This window comes from Gossypium hirsutum, chromosome A05, assembly GCF_007990345.1.
Source record: "Gossypium hirsutum isolate 1008001.06 chromosome A05, Gossypium_hirsutum_v2.1, whole genome shotgun sequence".
NCBI lineage: Eukaryota > Viridiplantae > Streptophyta > Magnoliopsida > Malvales > Malvaceae > Gossypium > Gossypium hirsutum.
Genome location: NC_053428.1, coordinates 99,904,603 through 99,922,853, shown reverse-complemented (window position 1 = coordinate 99,922,853; position 18,251 = coordinate 99,904,603). Strand labels below are relative to the sequence as shown.

The following is an 18,251-nucleotide window of genomic DNA, read 5'->3' as shown; positions in this document are numbered from 1 at the left end:
TGAATAAGAAACCCTAGTGACACACCTCATCACTAAAGAAATTCATGCATTACAAAAACCTAATCTACATATCATCTTTTTAAGGAAACTCCATTCAAATCTATCACAGGCCTTACTCATATCAAGCTTTAAAGCACAAGATCCAATGGAACCCCCCTTTTCTTTTTAAAAGAGTGAAAAATTTCATAGGCCACAAATATATTATTAGTAATCTGTCTACCTGATACAAACACATATTTTGTTTTATCAATATAAAGGTTGAGGACCTGTCGAAATCTGTTAACCATCACTTTCGAGATAACTTTATAAATCACATTGCAAAAACTAATAGATTTAAATTGACCCATATTTTTCGGCGTAAACATTTTAAGAATTAGCACAATATTCGTTTGATTCACTTCCTGTACATCCTTTTGACCATTCAACACCGCTAAGTAGTACTTAGCAATATCATTCCCCACAAGATGCCAAAATTTTTAATAGAAGAGTGCCGGGAAATTATCCTTACCCAATGCCTTGAGTGGAACTATAGATTTCACCGCTTCCACCATTTCATCAACTCTAAGTTCAGCCATTAATTCCTCATTTAAACTTTTTGAAATACATAGCTAAACTCCAACAATTAAACGATCACAACTCTTCACTAGTTATGACGTAAACAGTTCTTTGAAATAACTCGTTGCAAGACCAACCATCTCTATTTCCCCACTAACCCACTCTTCAGTCCCATCCACCAACCTTCAAACAAAGTTCTTTTTTTTTTTTGAGAAGAGGCAAAACTATGAAAGAATGAATTATTACGATTTCTCATTTGAAGCCAATTAATTATTGCTCGTTGCTCCCAAAATAATGCTTCCCTATCTGCTTCCATATTCAACGCTAGTTTAATGTCAATAATTTTCGCTAAAATTTCCTCATTTAGATCTTTCTCATTCAACTCACTCAGCCTAGAACTTAGATCTACCTTCTTGTGATTCTAAACTCCCTGATTGATTTTGGCCCACCTACTCAACGTATTTTCTAAATCACCAAGCTTTGCTGAAAGCTTACTTCTATTCAACTCCCAACATCTTTTTAATTGATCTTCAAATCCCTCTTCCAATACCCAATCTGTATTAAATTCAAGGTGAATGTATCTCGATATTGGGCTACTTTACCTACTTCCAACCATATAAATTAAAATCAAACAATGATATCAAAAACTATGTTAGAGATAATTCACCGAATACTCTGAGAAAAGATTTCACAATGCCAAATTAATAACCCTCTATCTAGTCTTTCTCTTATATTGTTCTCAGTGTTAGGATCGTCCTGATTAAGCAACGAACAAGTAAAAATAGTAGAAGAAATTGAGAAGATGAAGACACAAATTTAACGTGGAAAAACCCCTCAAAAGAGGATAAAAAACCACGGGCAAAGATAATTTTACTATAATGGCAAAAGAATGAAGAGTACAAAAGATGGAGATAAAAACTAAACCCCAAAAACCCGAAAAACAAAGAACCCTCAAACGTAAACACAAAATTCTCTGAATGTGTTATGAGTTCTAATCTAATGGGTGTCTCATCATTCTAAGATTGTAAAGGAGCCTATTTATAGGCTAAATTAGTAAGTCAAATAAACTATACTAATAAATGCTAAATATATTATACTAATAAATACTAAATCTTCTAGAAAGAAAATATATTTTTGTTTAACTTGACTTGCAAGCAATCTCTTAGAATTTGGGTCACACAATTCTAACAATCTCCACCTTGACACGAATTCTTTCAATGCCATCTTTGCCAAAACCCGCCACGGGCCTATCTTGAACTATGCAGGGAATTAACTGAGTCGAATCTATGCTTAGAAGCTGGAAGACTTCTAGCCTTCGACTTGTGCACTGCCAAATCAAAACTAACCCGGGTTTGATTTTCACGAATATAGTGCCCTAACTTTTCAAAACCTGCATCCAAAAGAGAACCTCTCTTCAACGAAACGGTCATACATTTTTCCCTCCTATGACCAAGTTTCCTCCGCTTCAAATGAGTTGACTTTGACTCCGTAACGGACGAGGGACGTCCGATTTCACCGGTCACTGTAGAACCTTCCAGAATATAAAGACTGCCGGTTCTTTTACCTTTTAACAAAACGAGAGCTCTACGAGATACTTTAATGTCGCTCGACTCGATGTTGATTCTGCATCCTTTCAAGTCTAAAATACTCAAGGAGATGAGATTCTTTCGTAAATCAGGTACATACCTGACATCTGAGAGTGTCCTAATCGTCCCATCGTGTATCCTAATTTTAATAGTACCAATACCGATTATTTTACTAGATGAATCGTTTCCCATGTGCACAACTCCACCTTCAACTGAACTGTATGTGGAGAACCATTCTCTATTGGGACACATGTGGAAAGAACATCCTGAATCTAAGATCCACTCAGACGTAAGCTTGGAGTTATCGCTCGTTGACACTAACAAGAAATCATCACCGCCTTCATCGACCAAATTAGCACCAGCTACATCTTCCTCGTTACTCTCAGCAGCTCTTTTATTTCGCAGTTTATAACAATCTGCTTTGACGTGACCTAACTTTTTGCAATAGCGACACCTTTTGTCTCGTTTCTTTGATGCTACCAAAACGGAAGCTTGTCTATCTGCTTTACTATTCAAATCAAACTCATTGTCAAGTTTGTCTCTACTCAACAAATGACCCTTCACATCTTCGAACGAGAGTTTGTCTCTGCCATAAATCAGGGTCTCCCTGAAAGACTTGTATGAAGAGGGTAAAGAGCACAATAATAGCATAGCTTGATCTTCATCGTCAATATAAACCTCAACGTTCTTTAAATCATTTAAAAGAGTAATGAATTGACTGATGTGATCTTTAAGAAGCTCACCTTCGTTCATGCGAAACGTAAATAGACGTTGTTTCAACACTAAACGGTTAGCCAGAGACTTAGTCGCATAAAGAGTTTCTAACCTTTTCCACAAGGCGAATGAGGTCTTCTCCATCAATACCTCCTGCAATACTGTATTCGCGAGGCACAACTGGATTGCAGACAAGGCCTTTTCATCAAGCTCTTCCCATTCTGTTTGATTTAGATTCTCAGGCTTTTTCCCTGTAACAACCTTTTTCAAGCCATTTTGAACTAGAATTGCCATCATCCGAAGTTGCCACAGATTGAAATTTGTCTCACCATCGAACTTCTCAATTTCAAACCTTGTTGCTGCCATCTCTGAACGGCCTGATCTATGAAAGTTAAATTAGCTCTGATACCACTTGTTAGGATCGTCCCGATTAAGCAACGAACAAGTAAAAATAGTAGAAGAAATTGAGAAGATGAACACACAAATTTAACGTGGAAAAACCCCTCAAAAGAGGATAAAAAACCACGGGCAAAGATAATTTTACTATAATGGCAAAAGAATGAAGAGTACAAAAGATGGAGATAAAAACTAAACCCCAAAAACCCGAAAAACAAAGAACCCTCAAACGTAAACACAAAATTCTCTGAATGTGTTATGAGTTCTAATCTAATGGGTGTCTCATCATTCTAAGATTGTAAAGGAGCCTATTTATAGGCTAAATTAGTAAGTCAAATAAACTATACTAATAAATGCTAAATATATTATACTAATAAATACTAAATCTTCTAGAAAGAAAATATATTTTTGTTTAACTTGACTTGCAAGCAATCTCTTAGAATTTGGGTCACACAATTCTAACACTCAGGCAACCTTACCCTTTCCTATGTAAACCATTATCCCAAAAAACCCAAATCATTTAGATTACACTCATCTAGTATTTCTAGACAAACAAACATTTGTTTCTCATCACGAAAACGTCCTTCTTTTTTTCAAAAGAAAACATCACCTCATTGAAATCCCTTAACACTAACCAAAACAACCGACTACTATTTCTCAACTGACTTAGAACATTCCATGACTCCTTTAAATGCTCCACAAGGGAATCATAAAAACTAGTAAACCTCCAAAGAGCCACTCATTTCCCTTCATCCATTCAACGTCAATACGAGACTCAGAGAAACTTTTTAAAGAAATAGTTAAACCATACTTCCACCCCAACGGCAGCCCCTATTCATCCTTCAGCATTTATATTAATTGCATTCAAAAAACCACATTGCCTCCTTATCCGCTCCATACGTCGAGTACTAACTTTTGTTTTAATAAGAAATAGTAACTAAGGCTGAATTTGTCTTAACCTATTTTGATACGTTTAATAGCCCGTGACTGCCTTAAACCATAGACATTCCAACTTAATGTTTTCATTGTGACTGATCGACTTGCTTAATAGTGGCTACTAATATTTTATCAACCAAATCCGAGTCCAATGGAACATTACTATTCAGGGCCATAAAACCCACATGTTGCACCCATTTCCTTTTCTTCCCATCTACAAATTCAATAGGCCTATCTTCCATGTTTGGATCCACTCCTTTTGTCTCATTAGAGCCCAACCCTGTCCTAGCCTACTTCCCATTTCTTTACTTGTTTGACCAACGTTTCTAACTACCTTATCTAGATAACCCTTCAATCCTCTTCCTCTTATTTGATAAGGATGACTAGTTTGGATATCCCTAAAATTCCTCCCATCCTTTCCCCCATCCAAATCAATTCCTATTCTACTTCCATTAGCAGAGTCATCCCTCAACCATTTATTAGTAGTCGGCACCATCCTTCTTGGTGGAGCTCTCAATGAAATATCTTAACCAAGCACCATCTCTTGAGATTCTAGAGTTAATCGTACTGGGCAAAAGTCTTCTCCATTAACTAATCTACCGCATAAGAAACAAAATAAATTTATCTTTTCATAATGAAATAGTGCATATGTGGACTTATTCTGCTAAAAATAACACGCTTCGTCCTTTTCAACGGAAAACGAGCATCCAACCGCATCTTTATAAACATGAATTTCCTTACCCTATTTATCACTAACGCAACATCATATTCTAAAACTTGTCCAATAAAGTTCCCAAATTGTCGTACCATCCCTTCTGACATGAAACCAAATGGAAAATTATGGACTTGCACAAAAAAAAAGCATAAATAAGAGGAACTTGTACCGGGTCCTCTCCTTTCTCCAATCTGTGAAAAATAATAAGATGCCTATTAAAAAACCACGGCATTCCATCCATCTAGAGGTGTGCATGGGTCGGGCCGGACCGAGTTCGGGTAGGGTCCAACTAAAAATTTAGGCCCGTTTGCTAGGCCTAGGCCCGGCCCGACCCGACCAAAAAAATAGGCCTAAAATTTTGCCTAAACCCGGCTCGAATAAAAATGTTAAAACTCGAGCCCGACCCGGCCCGCCTATATTAATTTTTATATGATTTTAAAATATATATAAACCATCAAAAATACTAAAAACATTAAAATAAATATTTCTCAACAAATTGAAAATAAATTTTAAAAAATATGTATACTTAAATAACACTAAAATAGATGCAATTTAACAAGCTAATGCATCTAAAATAATAATAAAATTAGCAAATATCTTTAAAATAATAAAAAATTAACAATAAAATAAGTTTTATATAATATCCAAACAATAACAACAAAATAGTAGCAACATAATAGAAGATAGTAGTAAAATAGGGAGAAAATAATAAGAAAATAATATTAAAAAATAATTTTTTTCATCTAGTGAGTTCGGGCCGGGCCCGGGCCAAAAATGCCTTACTCGAGGCCCGGCCCATTTTTTAAACGGGCTTTATTTTTTTGCCCAAGCCCATTTTTTGGGCTTATATTTTTGCCCAAACCCTCCTACATTTCGGGCGGGCCTTAGGGCCGGGCCATCACCTTCTTTATATTTATCTTATTATAAAAACGAAACAAGACACTTTTCTCCAATCTTCATAATGGATACTCCTTCCAGCGGATGCTATAGATCTATCAAAACATTTTTCATTGACGGAAAATGTACTACACTGTCAGTTAGCATTCGCCCTACCAAACATAAGTTAAATCCTCTTTAACAATATCTTCATCCCTTTAAGCCTGTACCGGTTCTTCCTCTTCGTCAACTATGTTTAGATTCAACAATTCCTCTTCCATCACTTTCACACAACAAATCTCCACACTCTCACAAACCACGAAACAACTTTTGAAGAAAAACACCAAACATACTACCTTGGTAGACAGAAAGAAAATGTAACACCTTCTAACACGATTACACTGCCAAATTTGAGTTACCGGCATTACAGTAGAATTTAGAACTTTTAGATTTTCAAACAATAACAATTATCACTATTTATCCCTTCTTGAAAGCTAGAAGTTTGGTATATAACAAGACTATTCAAATTATAAACATCTAAGAATTAAACCATTTTATGATATTTACCTTCAATGATATTAGTAGAATAACTTGCTTCAATCAAATTAAGATTATAGAACAGTTCAGAACATCAATCACATGTAAACTACTATATATAATTTAGTTTTAGAACTCCAAGAGGATCTATTTGCAAACTTTAATCATATAATAGAATTAAATCTCAAAACAATAAGCTTTAAAGCTAAAAATGAAAGTTCCGTAGTTGGTATCGATACCTAATCATTACCTTTTAGAAAAATCGATATCAAAATTCAATTTTGTTTTCTTTAAAAAGTAATGGTATTGATAATTAGTTAGTGGTATCAATATTTTATGAAAAGTATTGATACTCAACTGAAAATTAATACCATTTTGGCATTCTGTTTATTTAGATACTATTCATTTGGTCAAGTATCGATACTAAATGCCAAAGTATCGATACTTATCTCAAAAATGGTAAAAATTTTATCTTAGCATATTCAATTCATGCCAAAAAGTCACTTTACCATAAAAGACAATAATTTTTCCATCCAATCACCTAAATAACTAACCAATGTGAGCTACTTCAAAAATTATCAAAAGACCAACTATAACGTTAGTATAAACACTAAACTAGTATTAAGATTATATACAAACAATGTCTTAAATCATGTTCACACATTTATATAACAACACCCTAATTACATGCCATGTTTAACCAAAAGTCATGACTTCAAAATCTATCGTAAGGTGATGAAAGAAGATGTGTGTGTGCACCAACGATCAAAAAAATGTGATCCAAAAATTCAAAGTCTACATAAGAAAATAATAACCAAAGTAAGTACAAGAAATACTTAATAAGCTTCCACAAAAATCAATACTCTACTTACTATGTTCATTAAACAATTATGAGCATATAATCAATTGAAATTCAACATTGTTTCAACATGATTCAGAATTTCAAAGTCAGTAACATTTAAACATACGGATACTCAGAATTCATAGCTTATTATACTTAATTGAGACAATTTTTTATTAGATCACTTTTATCATTTCGATGGATCTTTGTAAAAGTATTCAATATGTACGTCCATAAACATATAATGCTTATAAGAGCCAATCAGGTACAGATTGGTTGCGTCAAGTTACCATTTCGGGTTAAACCAATGACAACACAAATAAACTAGCTTGGGCACAGCTAGGTAAACATATGAAATGGCAACGAATAGCTAAATCAAGCTAAATCCGAGTTTTATGTTAACCTGAACCCGCAACACATGTATGAGCTCAGTCCAGAACAAATATTCAGACAGAAATTTCACGTATGAAGCTTTTACTCGATCCATCGAAATCTTTTCAAAAATTTATTTCTATTTCTTATAAATCAAATTATTCACTATAGTGACAACTCAATATATATAGGTACAATTAATAATATTAATATCAAATTATAACCCAGACATTAGTAGAAACTTATCAAACTGTGATATTTACCAGAACTGAAGAGGATTACTCGAGACCTTTTCTTTCCCACGATTAACAATTGATCCACTTGTCTCTTGATCTAAACGTAATAAATTAATTCAATTAACTAATTCAAACACAAAATAATATTTTCACTTCAAATGACTCACCCTTTAAATATATTTTACACATTAATCCTCAACAATTAACTTTTAAACAATTTAATTCTTATTTCAAAAATATCAAATTAAGCATAACTAAAGCTAAATCAAGTTAACCGTATTTTTCTATAATTCCATATCAGCCCACAAAATTCTCAAATTCTTAAAATTCATTTGCTTTTTTATAAATTAGCAATTAAATCCCTAACCATCAATACATTAAAACCATTACACAAAATAATATCACTTAACTACCAAGTTTACCAAACCATCACAAAACTTCAAAAGATCTCCTAAACTCAAAAATGGCACATTTTAAAATATTTAACGTCATATTTAATAATGGTCTAATTACCATATAAGGCCAACAATTCAAGTACTTAAGCTTTATACTGCTTTTAACTAATAATCACTAACTTTTGAAACTTTAATTATTTAGCCATTTTTATTTAATTACCTAACTAAATATTAAATTTTTTTAATCAAACTTGAATACTACATCATAAACTCCATATAAATATTAAATAATCAATAAATCATTCACTTACTAGCTGGAATCGTGGTCCCGAAATTACTAAAAAACGAAATGTTACAAAAAAAACCGTACGTGCTACAAAACAAACTTTTGTATCAATGAAACTTGCAATTTTTATCTCTATTAATTTTTACACTTTAATATCTATATATAAAATATTATGTGTTACTATATGTGTAAGTTTGTCTTTATTTTTTTTATTGGACTTTGTTTACAACGATAATATTTGTATAAGAATTTATAATGTTTTATTTTGTTAGGTTTAATATTGTACAAAGTTTTGCCTTTAATTTTTAAAAATTAAGCGTAGCCTTTAATTTTATGTTGTTAGTTAAAAGAGTAAGCAATCTCATATTGTCTAGGAACAAACTGCAAATTAATTGTGAGACTATATAGACCCATATCCCACATCACTTAAGAAAACTAGGGAAATGAGACTTGGGGTATATATAAAGACTTATTTTGTATGTTTTACTTTCACAAGAGGTGGCACCAAAAAAAAAGCCTAGCCCCGCCGTGACCTTCTCTTGAATTCTCAAAACTTCTGTCACTCGATCCCAGCAGGGACAGAGAACCCCTTGCCGTATCAGCTGTGCTACCGGAGGCTCTGGGGAAGTCAGAATAAGAGAGCACTCATCTTTGGGTGGGCTTACTACTTAGATGCTTTCAATATAGAGTAATCCAATAATTTTTTTTAAAAAAATGACATTTTTTGGAAATTTACTTTAAAATACAAATTTAAAAAAATTAATTAACTGTTGATATATCATCCATATGGCAGTCCCATGTCAGCAAAGTTAGCATTTGTTAATGTTAACTTTTTCATCTATTTTATGGTGATTTAAAAAAAATCTACATTTATATGGAATGGAACCATTCTTAAAAAAGGAAAAAGAATATTTTTACTTTTATATAAATTTGAACTAGATTCAATTTATTTAAAATCAAAAACATTTATTTTGTTTTTTTTTCAATTTTAACATATGTAACAATTCTTAATTTTTTTTCTTTTAAATTTTTGTTTTCATTTTCTAAAATGATTTTAAAATGTTCAATCATATATATTGCATTCAATGTTTTAAATTAGCAAAAACATAATAGTTTATTTCATCCTCTAATTTTACAAAAAAATCATTTTAACTCTTTATTTAATTTTTTTTATCATTTTTAGTCCTTAAACTTGTATTTTTTTAAATCACCTCAAAATGAATAAAAAAATTAACATTTTTTTAAAATTTTGTTAACGTTGCATACATGTCGATGACATGTCAACATTTAATTAATTTTTTAAGTTATAAAAATTATAAAAACTATTGTTAAAAATAAAAAATCAATAAAATTCTTTAAAATATATAAAAAAATATTTTTAAAATATTTTTAAAATTTAAATAATTAATTAAATGTTGATGTGTCATTTACGTGGCAATCCACACGTATATCACGTCAACAATGTTAACAAACATTAACTTTTTTATCCATTTAAAAGTGATTTAATAAAATTTACAAGTTTAAGAACTAAAAAGTAAAAAATTAAATAAATGAAAAAAATATTTTTTTTTATAAAATTGAAACATAAAAAAATTATTATACCTTAAAAAACAAAATTAACTTTATTTCTTAAACCCAAAACAAAGCCCACGATTGGAAATCGCAAATAAATATATAGCCTACCAACAAAGTGCACTTTTCTATGAACAAAAAAAGTGCACTTGTCACATCTTTTATGGTATCTACATCTCTAAAATAAGATTTCCACATGATGGATACAACGTCTTTTGGACTTTCTTAGACAACTGACAAAACCCATTATTCTTTATTTTCTATAAAAAGTATGATATTAAATATAAAAAAATTAGATTAAATTATTAGTAAAATGATATTAAATAAATAGATAATTTTTCTATTTAATTTAATTAAGGTTTATTTTATTATGTGCATTCGGTTCGTTTTGTTTGAGTTTACACTTAAAATAGGTCGAGGTCAAAGATAATAAAAAAATTTATTTGATAAAAAGTCAGAAAATGATTTAGACTACCTTACTCAAAACACATGTAATAATTTAATTAATAGTTTATTACTATAAATATACAAAACTCAATTTTAAAAAAATTTAAACTTTTACCTTACAATATTTACTATTTTCTCAAACTATTTTTCTAACCCAACCAATCTTACCGAGTGCATAAATGAGTTGTCCCTCCATCATTTGCTCGTTATGGTTGTAGTTAAAGCTACATAATACCGGTTTAACGAAATTTGTGTCATAATGAAGAAGGAAATTATTAAGACTAATGAATGTGGACTTCAGTAAGGATGTTGATGCCAAACTTGTTGCCAACGAACATGCTGCTAATGGCCATCATGTCTACACTTAATGCCATGACAACTCACATTTCGAGTTGAGGGGACTAGGGCTTTGTTTAGATGGGCGATTGACTGCGGTGCGGTACGTTTAACTTACTTTTTGTCTCACGCTACAGTATCGCTACAATATCTAATCTCACCGCCACCGCTATTTTTACACTAACCGCAGCTAAACGCACCGCCCATCCAAACTCACCCTAGGCTCCCAATGCAGCGCTTACCGTTCGGTAATTATAGGGTCATTCTTCGAGCAGGAATATACGCATTTTCAAGAAAATAGATATCCATGTTAGTATGTTTATGCAATATGAGTTATATTTATATATAAACATGACCATATTATAGGGGTATACGAGACACCATTTGTTCTGCTTTCAAATTGAGAATAGATGTTTGTAAATTTAATACCTTTTGAAGTTTATCAAAACTCGTAACATCGTAGATTATTAAAAGAAAATTACAATCTCTAAATCTTTCTTTTCAAAGAGATTTCCTTTCATTCTTCTTTCTTGTTTAATTTTGATCTAAGAATCATCTAAACTTGGTTTCGGGCGGATGTGAATTGTTTCAAGGGTTGTGATGACTTATTCTTGATCATTTCTTTAGTGAAACTAGATTAAATGGCGACTTTCACCAAAAACATTTTTTGTCTCCCTCTTCACAGTTAAATTAAATCAGAAGACGATTTTTCTATAGTACGACTATAATATTTGTTAAAATTTCTTCAAGTTTTTAATTTTTTTTAGAGATTTATAAAAAAAATATTTTAAATTTCTTAAACTCGTGGATATGAAGAATTTGAATATTACAGATGTAACATTGAACTTATAAAAACAGAGAAATTTATTAGCGTATTATACAGTAATATTGGTCGAAAATCTTCTAGGGGATTGGCGCCGGGAAATCAGGTTTAACATTGGAGACCCACAAAACGAAATTCACATGCACTCTCCTCACATGCTGACACGCTTTCCCTCCGATGCCTCTCCTTTTCCTATTACGTCAATACCTATTTTCTTTTTGACCCTCCTATCACTACATTACATGTTTACAACTCTATATACACATTCTTCATTTATTTTTTTAATATCATTTTACAAATTATTATTACTAGAATTCCTATCACACGAGTATATGTATGAAATTATGAATTTAGAATATACACGTGTTATAAAATAATATATAATAAATAACGAAACTTATAGTTTAATAATTTAATTAGTGCATAAATTTTATTGTATATTTATTTTAATTATGAAATAATATTTTTATAATTTTTTAATTAAATTAGTGATTGAGATAAAAAAATTAGAATAATATATGCTCAAGAAGAAGCATCCATTTCATTATTACAAAAATAATAAAATAGTTAATAAGGGAAAGGAATTAATGTAAATTAACGTAGAATCTTGGTTGCTTCCTCATCGTTATTTTGAAAGGAAAAAAAAAGTCGTTTTCTTTCAATTCAGAAAATCTTCAAAAAACCCTTTGTATCTTATATTAAATTGGTTGTTTACATGAAGAAAGAACAGACAATGAAGTATTCATCTTCATCTTCGGCTTCATCTTCATATTATTATTACTTTTTCAAAGAGAGATGTCTAAACAAGGGGAGGCTTCCTCCATTTTTCATGTCTTTTCTTCTTTTAACCGTCATATTCATACTCTTCATCCTTTATTCTACAACCCCTTTAACTCCCATCCCCAACCAGGCCCTTTCCCGTAATCTAAGGCTTCCAGTCATCAAACCACCTCCTAATCTTCCCCGTAAAGGCAAACCCATAATTTTTCATCCTCCCCTTCAAGGTAAACCCATAATTTTTTTTCCATCCTCTTTTTTTAGTTTTCATCATGTAAAATTCCGTACGGCTCTGATTTTGTTTTAATAGGTTATGATGATGGGATTTCGAAGTGTGATTTGTCAAAGGGTCATTGGATACCGGACCTCCATGGTTCTCTATATACCAACTCAAGTTGCACTACAATTCCCGATTCAAAGAACTGTTTCCACCATGGAAGAAGTGACAGAGATTTTCTGAACTGGAGATGGAAACCTGACCAATGTAATCTTCCAAGGTTTGATCCCAAGGCATTCCTGGATTTTGTTAAAGGGAAGACACTTGGATTCGTTGGTGACTCTGTTGCTAGGAATCACATGGAATCTCTACTTTGTCTCCTCTCAAAGGTTAGTTCTATCATCATTATCATCATCATTGTTATTATTTTTAAACAACTTCCAATTCTCGGGCACTGTTTAAACGTCGTCTTATTTTGATATCTTTGTCCATCGAGGTTAATATCCAAAAGTTGGCCCACCTAGTTTCTGTCAATATTCTTGTCTGAAATTCGACATTGATTTTTTTGTAGCAGTAATTGTCTCGAATGTGTAGTGAAAATAGGTTTGATGATATCTAGTTTTTGATAAATTACTGAATTCAAGAATTCCCTGAAATGTTATGGATTTGGGTGAGACAGAGATCAATAAAAGTGGCGAAATGGACGGGCGTCCAAAGAATTTGAAGCTAGAATTATGGAAGATGAAACATCCTTGTCAAATGCCTGAAAAACCAGTGTTTTTTGAAAGACCAAGTCAGAGAGATTCAGAAATTTAATTAATTTGGAGTTTTGCATTATGGAATGAAAGATACACTGTTTTTCACATGCAACTCCTCTTTACAAATTCTGCATCATTCTTGATTTTCAGCATTCCTAGTAGACTAATTAAGGTCCCTTAATTTAAGTCTTGGATGTGAATTTAGGGCCAACTAGATTAAGGTTGACTTTGGCATGTTTAGACTTTAGATTATATGAAGGTCAAAATGTTTTGCAGGTTGAAACCCCCGAAGATGAGTACAAAGATTCAGAAGATAGAAAACGTATATGGTATTTTCCTAAACATGATTTCACTCTTATGATCCTTTGGTCCAGATACCTTGTATCTGCTGAAGAAAGAATGGTGAATGGTTCAGGGTCAGGCAATTTTAATTTACACCTACACAAAATTGATGAATGGAGCAAAGATCTTCCTCTTCTAGACTATGTCATAATCTCAGCTGCACATTGGTTCTTTCGACCCATTTTCATCCATAATAGCACTGGCATTGTTGGGTGCGTGTACTGCAATACCCCGAATGTGAAGGATTACGGTGTTGGATTCACCCTGAAGTTGGCATTTCGATCTGCTTTGAACCACATCAACAACTGCAAGACCTGCAAAGTGAGGGTCACCTTAGTCCGGACATTTTCGCCGGCGCATTTTGAGGAGGGGGCATGGAACACAGGGGGAAGGTGTAACAGGACAAGCCCTTCGGGAGAATCGGAGATAAACTTGGGCACCACTGAATGGGAGCTGAGGAGCATGCAAATGGAAGAGATCGAAAAGGCGAACATCAAAGGTGCTAAGGTCGGGAGAAGGTTCGGGGCATTGGACATTACGAGGGCAATGCTGATGAGACCAGATGGTCACCCTAATGAGTTCTGGGGAAACAAATGGATGAAGGGCTATAATGACTGTGTTCATTGGTGCTTGCCAGGTCCTGTTGATGTATGGAATGATTTTATGATGGCGGTTCTGAGAAGAGAAGCTTCATTTGTTTCTTAAAGGGGGGAGGGGATTTAGATCCAAATTAGTTAGGGATCATATACCATACATAAATATATTTACATCATAATAATTTGGTCTCCATTTTTTTATTCTTGTTAACAGAAGAAATTAATTCCATGTATTTTCATTGTAATTTGATACCAAATATCATTTGTTCTGCATGGGCTAAAAGATGATTAATACTGAGCTATTTTTTCATTTTTAGGCATAATCAAGTGGAGCAAACTCCATCAATGTGAAGCTCAGAGTTGGAATGAATTATGTTTTTGAAAACTCGATGACTCTAAATATCGGACTTAATTTGTAAGTTTAGATATAAAAAAAAGAAAAAGAAAAAAAAAAGAGAGGAATAATTTAAATACCAATTTGTAAGTTATGCATAAGTGTATGGTTTACTCTACTGTAAAATGAAAATTATAAATGCATACTACATATTGCTCTTTGGAAAATGAAATGAATATAGAGCTAAGCTCCACAGTTACAAAGAGATTGTTGCCAACTGTATTTTATCTCTTTATTATAACAAAAAGCAACATTCAACTCTCAAAAACTATCAACTTCAAACATAAGTGGCATTTCTCCCACTTGATCAAGTTTGACATTTTGCAAATATACCCAAACTAACACAATTTCTTTTCCTGCTTCTCCATTGTGTTGGGATCCAATGGTAAAGAGAGAATAAGAAAATATGAGATTTTGAAATACCCGCCAAGTGTAACATATCATCATCAACTATGAACTCCAAACTATCTCAGTTGGTTCATGTAATAATCCTTAAAAGGTGATACAGCAGATCCGAAATTTGAGTCCCCTTTGTACCAAAAAGAAAAAATCAAACTGGATTTCTTGTTAAAATCTGTAATTGGCCGGAACTTGGAAATGATAAGTGTAACAATGACAAAAGAAACTCTGGCAACTTGGGTGCAAACATGGTGGGGGCATTCATCCAACTAAAAGACAACACAAAACAAGTAATGAACTTGAAAATCACTATCAAGATGGTCCCAATCCAGGATTATGTCAGAAAAGAATCGATTTAGCAAAAATATTCAAGGGCCATAATGAAAAGCAACACTCAATTATTTGCTTTCATCAAATCTTGGAATGCAAAAACATAAACAAAACAATATCAAAATCTGGTAATGAAAGTCAGGTTAAGTGTAAATGTGAAAGATGATTCTCTCGCCTATCAACACTTTCAAGAAGGAATGGAACTCAAATATCTATGAATAATACAACCTATCTATAGCAAATTGTATTGCTCTGTAAGTCACTTCCATATGATTTGAATGCATTTCCATTGAAAGCGTGTTAGCTGCAGCAATCGGGTGAGAAATGCATGGTTCGGGATCCTGCAACGTGTATGTAGCCAACTAGACATACCATCACGACTCTACATCAGAAGTTAAACTCAGCTCTAAACTAAATTTAACAAATAGTGAACAAGACTAGCAAATCCTAAAACAAATTTTGTAAGAAAAGATTTATCTTCGGTTAGGGTTTATCTTCTTTGCTTGGCCAAATAAAAGGATTTATGAATATGGACATTATAGCTGACAAAGGACACAGTGATGACATAGACTAATGAACTACTAAAATGTATGAATGGCAAATGATACATAAATGTGGGCAATTTTCTAAAGATTAGAATTCTAAACTAAGACGCAAAAATCAGTACACTTGATGCAACTTTGTCAAATCATCAATTCATAATGTTAAACATCAAAACAGAAACTCTTAAGCACCCCAAGTCAATTAAGATGGGACTTTTGTTTCAATTGCACAAAAAAGATAACAATGATCATGTTGACAAATTATTGTCTAATTAAGCGTTTCCACGTTATCTAATCCAAGGACCAATGAATCCAGGGACAGATGTCCATAAACAAAATCTCATTAAGATCCTAGTACAAATAAATAACATATGCCATGTAGAACTTAGGATTGTTTTAAAGATTGATTAAATACTGGAAAAACCACACTTAAGTAACAATCAAATTCCATTTGCTTATTTGAGAATGTCAAAACTAACGAAATGAAATTACTGGCAATTGTAGCAACTAAAAAGCTATCATTTGGATGATAACTTCGCAGTCTGCTCTTTATAACATCTGAAATCCGAATTATAATGTTTGGTGAACTCAATATGTATATTACATGTTTCCAGACATCCAAACCAAGATAGGAGACCAATAAAAGGCTTGAAATAACTATACTTTTTCCCTATCCAATGCAGAATCTGGCCATATCATGGTTAAATATATTTCATCAATGTCAACAGTAACAACTAAAAGCTCATGATATTCTTTACATTTTTTACAAGTTATCTAGACACTTAGACAAAGATAAAAGATCTATAACAAGTTCGGGCCAATCCCCTTTTATCCCAATTCAACGGAGAATCATATTATTTAGTGCTAAAACATACACCCAGCGAAAAGACATTATAAATGAGCAACCTATAAAGCAAGTGACAATGAAGAATCCATCATTGATGATTAATTATAAACCTACTTTGACATCACATATGTAAACATATTTTGAAATTGTAACCAAAAAAATAAAAATAAAAATGAAGCAAGAACTAACTCTGTCATAACGACCCTTTGAAATCTCATGGCTCAACAGCATTCCCAAGTCCAAATGAGAAATGTTCACGAACAGGTGAAAACTCCACCAATCCAATATCCATTGCGTACCCAGAAACAGGCAACTTCAACTCTCTCAACACACAAAATACCTCAGCCATTCTTGTTTTTGGCACTTGTTGAGCTACAGCACAATAGGGAATCCAAGCGTCAGCTTTGAACTCTTCCCCAATTTCAATCCCTTCCTTTTTAATTGCCTCACATAACTGAGCCTGGAACTGTAGGAGGGCCATTGTTGGAGCTGGTGCAAGGAAAAGATGATTCTTTTCATTTGGGAAAGTCCCAAATGAAGAAAAAGATAGAGGTAAAGGCTCCTGCTTTGAAACAAAGGACTTTACAACAGATTCAAGCCTGGCAGGGTCAAGGAAAGGGCTTGAGAAAAGAGTAATGTGAGGCCTCGATTCAATTTCAATTAACTGAGTGCTGATTTGCCGACGAGCCAAAACATTCCATGCTTTCAAGACTTGGTTTTCAAGTGCTGGGTCAAAGTAAAGCTCAATTGAAAAGCCTTGTGACATTGAAAATTTGAGGGTAATAAAAAATAAAAAAGAAAGGAACCCAAATTTTTAAAGGGAGATCTAAGAGTACCCAGATGATGAAAATTGGAACTTTAACAAGAATTGAAGGTGACCCAGAAGGGGAAATTGATTCAAAACCTTATAAAGAACATGGGAAACCAAAATACCCAAGTTAGATTTGGTGTTCTAAAGGCCAAAGGAGGAGGATAAAAAAAGGGGATTTCATGGTTTTCTCAAACAACCAGACAATAAGAGAGGAGTCTAATTTTCTTTGGCAAATTGAATAAATAAATAAATTTATATTTTATATAAACTCAAAATATAAATATAATTATTATTATTTCAACAAATATAATATATTTATAATAAATATAATATAATGCACGAATTACCAAGTGTAATTCAACCAAACACTATTTAATAAATTTTTTTTAAATCAGGGAAATATCAGTCAAGGTCAAAAAGTTACAGCTAAATCTTGTTTTGACTAGCTTCTACATTTAATATTTAATTAGTTTTTTAAAATATTATATTTTTAATTATAATAATTAACGTTAAATAATATTTATTATGTAACTTATTGAATATAATTAATATATAAATTTAAATATTATAATGAAAAAATTTCATATTATAATCAAAGCATTTTTAACATACAAT

At 32.4% G+C, this 18,251-nt stretch overlaps 2 protein-coding genes across 4 annotated transcripts; one reads left to right on the top strand and one right to left on the bottom strand.

Moving 5' to 3' along the window:
• Nucleotides 1–12,217: 12,217 nt before the first annotated feature.
• On the top strand, nucleotides 12,218–14,596 carry LOC107959821 (protein ALTERED XYLOGLUCAN 4-like). The gene is made up of 3 exons (XM_041114266.1): nucleotides 12,218–12,627; nucleotides 12,711–13,006; nucleotides 13,652–14,596. Exons 1-3 carry the CDS (start codon nucleotides 12,339–12,341, stop codon nucleotides 14,420–14,422), a joined length of 1,356 nt encoding a protein of 451 aa, XP_040970200.1. The 5' UTR covers nucleotides 12,218–12,338; the 3' UTR covers nucleotides 14,423–14,596.
• Nucleotides 14,597–14,839: 243 nt separating this feature from the next.
• On the bottom strand, nucleotides 14,840–17,867 carry LOC107959822 (uncharacterized). 3 transcript variants are annotated; one of them, XM_016895978.2, is made up of 2 exons: nucleotides 17,015–17,867; nucleotides 14,840–15,375 (listed from the first exon to the last, which is right to left on the bottom strand). In XM_016895978.2, exon 1 carries the CDS (start codon nucleotides 17,589–17,591, stop codon nucleotides 17,040–17,042), a length of 552 nt encoding a protein of 183 aa, XP_016751467.1. In that variant the 5' UTR covers nucleotides 17,592–17,867; the 3' UTR covers nucleotides 14,840–15,375; nucleotides 17,015–17,039. The 3 variants fall into 3 exon arrangements, with proteins under 3 accessions (XP_016751467.1, XP_040970201.1, XP_040970202.1); XM_041114267.1 differs by having other exon boundaries at nucleotides 14,840–15,236; XM_041114268.1 differs by lacking the exon at nucleotides 14,840–15,375 and adding an exon at nucleotides 15,425–15,818.
• Nucleotides 17,868–18,251: the final 384 nt, after the last annotated feature.

Bases quoted from the DNA above. Each gene is read 5' to 3' on its own strand.
- LOC107959821 (XM_041114266.1), top strand. From the start codon at position 12,339: ATGAAGAAAGAACAGACAATGAAGTATTCATCTTCATCTTCGGCTTCA. The intron at 12,628-12,710 runs GTAAACCCATAA...TTGTTTTAATAG, and splicing joins TTTTCATCCTCCCCTTCAAG to GTTATGATGATGGGATTTCG. The intron at 13,007-13,651 runs GTTAGTTCTATC...AATGTTTTGCAG, and splicing joins TACTTTGTCTCCTCTCAAAG to GTTGAAACCCCCGAAGATGA.
- LOC107959822 (XM_016895978.2), bottom strand. From the start codon at position 17,591: ATGTCACAAGGCTTTTCAATTGAGCTTTACTTTGACCCAGCACTTGAA.